The sequence below is a fragment of the Polypterus senegalus genome, chromosome 1 (genome assembly GCF_016835505.1).
Source record: "Polypterus senegalus isolate Bchr_013 chromosome 1, ASM1683550v1, whole genome shotgun sequence".
Taxonomy (NCBI): Eukaryota; Metazoa; Chordata; class Cladistia; order Polypteriformes; family Polypteridae; genus Polypterus; species Polypterus senegalus.
In genome coordinates, this window is record NC_053154.1 from 86,230,480 (window position 1) to 86,239,065 (window position 8,586).

At 40.6% G+C, this 8,586-nt stretch overlaps 1 protein-coding gene across 1 annotated transcript in view; it reads left to right on the forward strand.

Moving 5' to 3' along the window:
- si:ch211-57n23.4 (immunoglobulin superfamily DCC subclass member 3) overlaps positions 1–8,272 on the forward strand; it is a 46,166-nt gene extending 37,894 nt beyond the window's left edge. Inside the window, exons 8-14 of the mRNA XM_039748081.1 lie at positions 458–708; positions 1,694–1,858; positions 2,502–2,690; positions 2,892–3,008; positions 4,864–4,993; positions 7,580–7,730; positions 7,960–8,272. Of these exons, the coding sequence (XP_039604015.1) occupies positions 458–708; positions 1,694–1,858; positions 2,502–2,690; positions 2,892–3,008; positions 4,864–4,993; positions 7,580–7,730; positions 7,960–8,067 (1,111 nt within the window). The 3' untranslated portion in view covers positions 8,068–8,272. The remainder of the gene's footprint in view (positions 1–457; positions 709–1,693; positions 1,859–2,501; positions 2,691–2,891; positions 3,009–4,863; positions 4,994–7,579; positions 7,731–7,959) is intronic.
- The last annotated feature ends 314 nt before the right edge of the window (positions 8,273–8,586 follow it).

Consider the following 8,586-nt stretch of genomic DNA (forward strand, 5'->3'; position numbering starts at 1 on the left):
TATTAGGATACCTGGCCAGTATAAATTAGCTATGTCTGACTGGGAGTGTGGCTCCTGTGTTGATCTAACGCTCCATCCAAAGTTGGTTCTGCTTGCATCCAATACCACCAGGATAGGTGCCAGCCATCTTGAACCCTGAACTTGATTAAGTTGGATTCATAGTGTTATGTTATGTTATGAATCTATAGCTATAGATATGTTTTCTTTGAAAGGTAATATGTGAAATAAATATTGATATATAACTACAGTAATCTGAATGAATTATCTAGTCATTGAAAAGGGTTTATTAGTAAATCATATTAATCACATTGTATTTATTCCTATGCAGCTAAAGGGATAAGCTTAGCAAATCTTAGAAGTTCAGGGCCTATCAAGGGCCACAAGGCTAGTGTTTAGAAGTAGCATCAGGATACTAATGCCTTTATTTTCATTATCCTGTCTGTCGTTGTGTTCACAGCACTCTGGCCATCACTCGCATCACATCAGAAGATGAGGCTATCTACCAATGCATTGCTGAGAACACCGCTGGGACCAACCAGGCCAGTGCCCGGCTAGCTGTGTCACTGTCCAAAGACCTGCCAGAATCCCCTGAGCTGCTCTCTGCCCAAGCCCTGTCCACAACCTCCATCCAGGTGACCTGGGCCCAGCCTCCCGCAGAGGTTACTGACAGCATCATTGGCTACGTATTGCACATCCGCAAGATGGGAGGTGGGTAGCTCGGAGTGTGGCGCAATGTAGCTCTTTGCCATGTTGCCAAGTCTCTGTACTTCTTTAGTCTTCTATATGTTACAGGCACTTCAAATGTAAACCCAAAAACCCAAACATTTCCTATTTACTGATTTTCTTTATACACAGATGTTTACTTACAAGTTGTACATATACACAGTATGCGGGTTGATTAATGATTTTTAAGCCTTGTAACAGCTTCAGCTGCACCCAGTGATGTGGGTGTCTCACAGTTCCAGAATCCTGGTTGCCTATTTGAGTTGTTCTCCTGGTATTCTGCCATTACTTGCATATCCCAACATGCAGATTAGATTTAATGGCAACCATGAGTGTGTGTGTGCCCATGCGCATAAATGTGCCCTGTGAATGACTGGTACCTCATACAGACTGCAGCCAGTGCTGCCCTGAACTGGATTAGCAGGTTAGGAGATGGATGAACAGATAGTGTGTAAGTTTGAGCTTTGATTTTACAGATGTGTCAAAGATGGCAGTATAAAGCCAATTGTATGATACTGAAGATATACTTTAAAAAGAACTGGAGAAACTATGTTCATAGTGGAACAGCATGGTGGTGCAGTGGTTATTGTCCTACCTTGGCTGTTGCCTGTTTTTCCACTGTCAGCTTGGGTTTTCCTTTGGGTACTTCATTCGTCTGCCACATCCCCAAACAGATGCAGATCAGCATAACCAGCTACTCTAAATTTAGAGTGACCTTTCGTCTCGATTCTTGTCTCATTTTACTTACTTTGATTGGTCTTTGGAATCACTAAAAGGCAGATGCATTATGTAACACATGATTGCCTAACCTAATGTTTTATGCTGTACAACACTGGAGATCAGAAACAAAACATGTTAGCTGCATACTTTCTTTCTCCACAAAGCTGGAAATGAATGGACAAGCTTGTTGTACTGCACTAGAACCAACTACGGTATCTAACCTTCTCCTTTCTATCACCATCTTCTTCAGAACCAGACAGAGGCGAGCTGCAGGAAGCTGTCAGTAAGACCACATTTCAGCACACCCTTAACTTCCTTGAACCATCAACTACCTACTCCATCTACCTGAAAGCTTATTCCCCTCTGGGAGCCAGCAAGGAGTCCCAAGTAATTGTGGTCACCACGCATGGAGGTGGTAAGTGTCCAAGATTCGATCGAGACAGGGCAGTCTGCTTCTGGCCTGGCCAAGTGCAGTTTTCTTTGCTGCCGTTACATGTCTTTTTCTGAACAACTTGAGCTCCAACTTCTGGTATTGTATGATGCATTGTTAAACAGTAAAATTAATTTAAATCTGTGTGAACATCTGTTGTAGCACAACTAGTAAATTAAGGTGGAAAAATAAATACCTGACATATACCCCCTAGTCCACACTCATCAAAATCTCTGTTCTAAGCATTGCGCTCATAAAGTTTGTTGGATTAAATCATTAATGGATCACAGAGAAAATTTTGTATCTCTTTCTAAAGGAAAAATGTCATTTACTTAACAAAGTTGTATTTTGCAATGAAGTAGATTATAGCTTGATATATCACTACAGTTCTCTTGGCATACACTTTCCAACTTATTATCGTGACAAACCTCCAAATGACCTTCACAGAGACAGATAAACTTTACAGACTTCTTTAAATTGTAGGTAATGGGGAAATAGATGAGAGGATGGGTAGAATGACAACAGTTTTGCAGCGGTGTTAGTAGACATTGAAGAATTCTCAGGAGAGCCATTTGTATTTGTCAGACATGTTGTGCACCCTGACATTATTCATCTTCCTCAACTTTAGTGCCTGCTGCCCCTGTGTTCTTCACCAAGGTGCTCAATTCTAGTGCCATACAAGTGTTCTGGGAGCTTCCTGACAAGCCGGGTAAAGTGGAGGGCTTCAAGCTCTATTATCGGCGGGTGCCACAGCACGAATTTCTGGGTCCTCAGGTTCTACCAAGCACCACAAATGCCTTTGTCCTTACTGGCCTCGGTGAGTGGAAATCTGTATGAATTTGAATGTTTGCCTTTGCTCTTATAATCTAAAATGTTGTTAAACAGTCTAGACTGTGATTGCACAAATAATCTGTTTTTATACCAACTCATTTTAAAGAACGAAATGAGAGATTCGGGTCTGGTGAATTAGCAGTTGTAGGGCACGTTGTCATAGGAACTGTCCTCTTTGTGATTCCAGAATCCTCTGCTGTCTATGAGGTTAAGTTGCTATCCTACAATGGAAACGGTGATGGGAACTGTACCACCCGCTTTGTCTCTATGAGAGAGGAAGTCTCCAGCGACAAAACAGATGCAGGTAGGTTGTTTATTTCCAGAGCAAGAATTTTAAAGACACAAGAGTCTTTTGGTGTTAGACATGTTAGGGTTCGGAAGAGTCATGGTGCTTGTTACCTTTGATCCTTACTATTGAGCAAGCCTTTGTGCTATCGTGATCAAAGCACAATGCAGTCATCTTCAGCTTTGAAGAAGAGCTATAAATGTATCACTTATGGCTGATGAAGTTCAAGAAGACACAGTGCACAGGGCGGCTGCATGAGAGTACTAGAGTTCCACTCTCAGGCAACTCATCGTCTAAAGGATGTTTAAATGTCCTCCTTGTACTCACTTGGGGTTTTTCAGGTTATCTCATATACATCTTTATGTTCCTAAACTGTTCAGTGTGTGTTTGTTGAAGTGATAACATTGCATTTGCCAAGTTTGTGTGAGAATAATTGAGTCTGTTTGTCTTACATTCCTCAGGGATAGTTCATACTTTACAACCATTGCTGTCCGGCACTCCTGTAATGGAAGAAGCGGTACATAAATAGAAAGAATAATAGAAATTATTTTAGAATTTTCTTTTACAGTCAGACAGATTGTTTTTGTTTAAAAACTCAGTTTTTACAAAAAAATATAAAAGTGTGCATGCAGCCTCATTTGCATCACCCCAAGGCAAGGTGTTATGATGCATCACCTTCAAACTTGCTAGTTATTAGAACTGTGTGATTATGACAAACAGCTCAGAGGCAGATTAAGAAAACTGCGATGTTTTAATTTTCAGAATTCACAAATAAAGATTTTGAAGAAAGCTTTTACAGGCTGAAGTTATGTTGTAAATTAATTTTCTTAATTTAAGGTTCTTAGCTTTTAACACTGTGAAGGAGCAATATGAAGTAGATGGTGCAAGTGTGGCAAGCTTAAACATTATTATTTTAACATTAACCTATATTGAAATTATACGATCAAGTGTATATAATTCAGTCTGACAAGCTTGTGTGGCTAGAAAATAACAGAATTATCTTTATCTCTCATCTAAATATCTTGTTTTAATGTTGTTGGTTTCTTTGCTTTATTTATATGGTCCTTTGTGTGAAGAAGTGAACCTCACACTCCATCTTGAATACAATTCGCTTTAGTTTCTCAGTGTCCTTAAATATGTGATTAATTGAAACAAATTCTGCTGTTTCATCTTTACTAACGCCATCAAGAATTTTGAAGACCTGATTTAAGTCCCCATGCAGCCAACTCCCCTTAACCTGTCAGATTGCAACATGCTCTCCAGTCTGGGCTACACTTGGTTACTTCTCTTTGCACAACATTTGCAGATGTTCTGATTTTTGAGCCATTGTGAGTAAAACTGTGCACAGGATTCAATAGGTCATTGCAGTGATTTGAGAAAACAGTATCTCTTGATTTGTTGTCTTTATTGCTAGCCATTGCTTTGTCAGATGGATGACTTCTTTGATTTTTTTGTACATTATATAAAGCCATGAAACAATCTGGAGAGAATATTGCATTTTATGTATTTCATTGCATACAATGTGATCATCCGTCTCAGTGTATGACTGTTGCATGATCACATCAAACCCACCACCTCTATAGATAATCACTGAAATGAATTCATGTTTATTTTGTATTGTGCATATGGAGAGAATACTATCACAAGGCATTTCATAAATGAAATAACAATGATACTATATAACAGTTCAAACAATAACATAGAAATGACACACTGGAATAGACTCATGACCAGGGTTGGTCCTAAGTTGATTAAATGAGTTCAATGAGGAACAGATAAGTATATATATATATATATACATTCGTATAATCACATGCATATACACTATTTAACATAGCAGTTATTTAATCCTAAATCTCTCTATTCTCTACAGGGAGTGAGGCAGTGTGTAATTGTCGACAGGAGGGTGAGAGCTCCATCACTGGCATCGTTGTTGGAATCCATATTGGCATGGCGTGCATCGTCTTCTGTGTTCTGTTTCTCATGTTTGGGTACAGAAGAAGGTAAGATTTTTGCTTCATGGTGGTATTTTATGCATGACCACAAATACATCCCATACTTATAGATGGGTACCTAGTGACTGGGTGAGGAGTATGGGGACTAGATTGCTGTCTCTATAATGAATTCTTAAACTTTCAGCTAAAGGAGTGCAGAAATGAATAACTTTTCTAGTGCTTACTTTATAGGATGTTCTCAGTTATTTATGTTTTTCTGTCTTCTACTTTGGTGATGATTACATTCTAGTTGGAACAGAACTGAAGTAGCTGCTCCTGTTATATATACTATACTAGCTATATATTAGTTATATATACTATATACTAGCATTTGCCTTGCTGCTGCTTTTTCTATATGGTATATTTAAAAAAAATGTTTAGAAGACATTAAGAAAACAACATAAGTTCTTCTGGGTAGTCTGACTTTCCTGCCAAATCCCCAGAGATGTTTAAGTGAAGTGAATTGTTGATTCCTGTGTGAGCTCCTTGATGGACTCTGGTGCTTTGGCAAGGACTATTTCCTTCCACCTGGTGTGGCCCCTAAAGTTCCCAATGAGGATATGCAGGTCTGAATATGTGGTATTGTAATAAAGTCAGACACTGGTCAAATAATCAAGCAAATATTAACCTAAACACAGAAACTAGTCTTAAAATAAGAAACCGCTGAAACACCACCATCCAATGAGTCTGGGGATCTGTACCTGATGACATCAAAGAAAGGTGAAGCCATTGATCTAAGGCCAGCCCTGCCAATAAACAGTGTTCAGAGATTATCGTTGGTATGCATGACCTGACTCCATCTCTTGAATTTGACACACTAACAGAAGTTAAAATGTATGATACACAGGACACTTGGTTTGAATCATTTGATTATGTTTTTGCACGCTGTTTGTATGTTTTCCCTATGACTGCTTGGGTTTTTCTCTCCGTCAGTCCAACAGGCCTGATGACATGCAGGTTAGGTTGGCTGCAGATTAAAATCAATGTGTCAGCTCATGCAAACAGCTACCCTGTGTAAATGAAGAAGGGTGTGTGTGTGTGTGAAGTATGCTTTGTGCTCAGTGTTGCAGAAAGAGGTTCGGGAACCTGCAACCCTACAGTAGATTCAACAGACTAAATTATGGTGGGTGAATGGATAACTGGATTAACTCTTTCAGGGCTGATGTAGACTTTTGTCAAAAGGAGGTGTTGACAGTGTTAATCAACTGTAAACTGTGACAAACCCAAACGTTACATTTTAGTTGGACTCTCTTTGCTAGAAGGAAAGTTAGATTCATTGGTTTGACCGAGATTTCCTGTGCTCGTGTGAGTGGCAAAGCGCACACAACGGCAAAAATGGCACTGACATCTGGCGAGTGATGAAAGCGAATGCTTAAAGCAAAATACTCCATGGACAGCGTTTTGCCTATTATCTCTGAACAGGACTATGACTAGTCAGACTCAGTTGTTGATACAAGTGATCGAAAACGAATGTGAGGTTTCAGCTTCAGCTGATCGGGCCCCAGCTAGTCGTGGTACTGACAATGTTTGCCAGGGAGGACTGACACTTAACAATGATAAGAGGTAGAAACCAGATTGTAATGCACTGCAACCATGACAGCCACTGCTGCTGTCCCAGCCACACAAAGACAGCCTGGCAGCAAACCTGCCGCACATTCTTGGCAAACTGGCAGCCACAGCATGCAGCAACAGATGTTTTATGTTGATTTCTGACTGAAAGACTCAAAGAGTTAATGGAGATATTGTACATTTATTAAATAAAGGGAACAAGACAGTACATCCCTTTTCCAGTGTTGTTTCCTTTCTGTTTGATTGAGCAGCTAGCCTTCTCTTGTGTGCCCATTTCTTTTGTCTCCGATGTCATCTTGAAAACACTCTCTCTTCTTCTCGTTTGTCATGAGTCTCTGGCTACTTTTTATTTCTCCTATACAGCTATTGAGCACTCAATCTCAGCTCTTACTTTATTGTATATAATAAACCATTTATGCCTTCATTGAAGGGTGAAATAGACCTTCCTGATAGAAAATCATGGTGGAAACTGAACTCAAGCCTCTCGTAGTTTTGAGGTTCTCTGGATCCCTTTAGTTTCCTTGTCTGGGACTAATCCTGGAGATTCTTGTCCTTGCCATTAAAAGTTGTTGCACCAACAGGGCTCTCCATCAGCTATCATAACAGTCATAATCATGCTATTGCAGTGGAGTACAAGTTCTCTCTGAAAACTCATTCACTAAGTGCCCTTAGTTCATCAATCACCCCAAGATGAAGCAGCTCAAGGTCAGATTAATAAGGAAATTGAGCAGAAGTTGGGCCTCCCAACCTTTAACAGTACAATAGTCACCATATGAATGTCTTCAGTGAATAACCACCCCCTACTTTTTGTTAATGGAAGCACCAAAACTGAATAAACACTCAGATCATTTGCTGAATCACTTGTCATTAGAACATAATTAATCATGGGAAAGATTTTGCTTGATGTATATGGCATTTTATCCTACCTTATAATGAAGATGGCACAGATAATGACGAGAACACTCTTGTGTCTCACTGTGTGGTCACGGTATTTTGGAGGAGCTCACGGTGTTGTTTTCTTCTTAGTCTTTTCTGCAGAAAGGGGACGCAGGACAGCTGGACTGTGCCTCAAGGAACAGAGACCAGCAATGGTGGTGCTATTGTCATCGGTCAACGAAACACTTCTCATAAGGAGGGAGTGAATAGACCTCCTGAAGCCATAGAATTAGTACCTCAGGTACAGTATATTATCCTAAAGGGTTTCTTCAGCCTCATTATTTTTATTACACCATACAGATAATTGTTGAGAATAAGAGAGAAGGCCATGGTTTACTTTCCAATATCCGTCACGGCTACTCACTCTTCATGGTTGGCACAAGTGGATTAGTGTTGTGACCTTGCATCTGCATGTGTTGACTACACGACATTTGGATTTCCTAACCTCTCGTTTTTTTCTGTGCTTTCAGGGCTCTTCAGTAGAGGTTCGGGATTCTCAGGCTCAGCAGCTCACATCCCAGTGCGAGGTCTTGATTGAACCCCATCAGTCTGACCAGCCTGGTATGGGTGCAGGTTAATGTGCGGCCAAGATGCTAGTGCCATAATAAGCGACCCTCTTGGGCACCCCTTCCCCACGCACACTCGTGTCTTTTCCCAGTCTTACTGTTGACAGTTTTTCAAGCAGCACCAGGTTTGATATTGGCAACTCAGTTTACTGATATTTTACCCCCAGGTGTTTGCACTGCCATAGCTAGCAATAATGCTGGCATTCATGGAAGGCATACCCCCGCCCTCTCCCCACAGTTACGCTTTCTGTGATTTCATTGCACAACCTGAAGCCATCCATTTTCTTCTTCTTGTGCGTGGAGGAAAGCCCATGAGCCAGTCGCTAAACCTTCTTACCTCCAAAGATAGCTACCTCACCTAAAGAAAAAGAATGTTCTAGCCAAACTACTAAGGTCCGCCATTGAGCCAAGAGCATTGCCACAATGACAGCTGAAGACAACTACCTCAAACCTCTAAGTGCTCACCTGAGAGTGTCATGTGCCATCTCTGCCTGCGTTTACAAGGACGAAGCAGCCAGCGGTGTCCAGCAG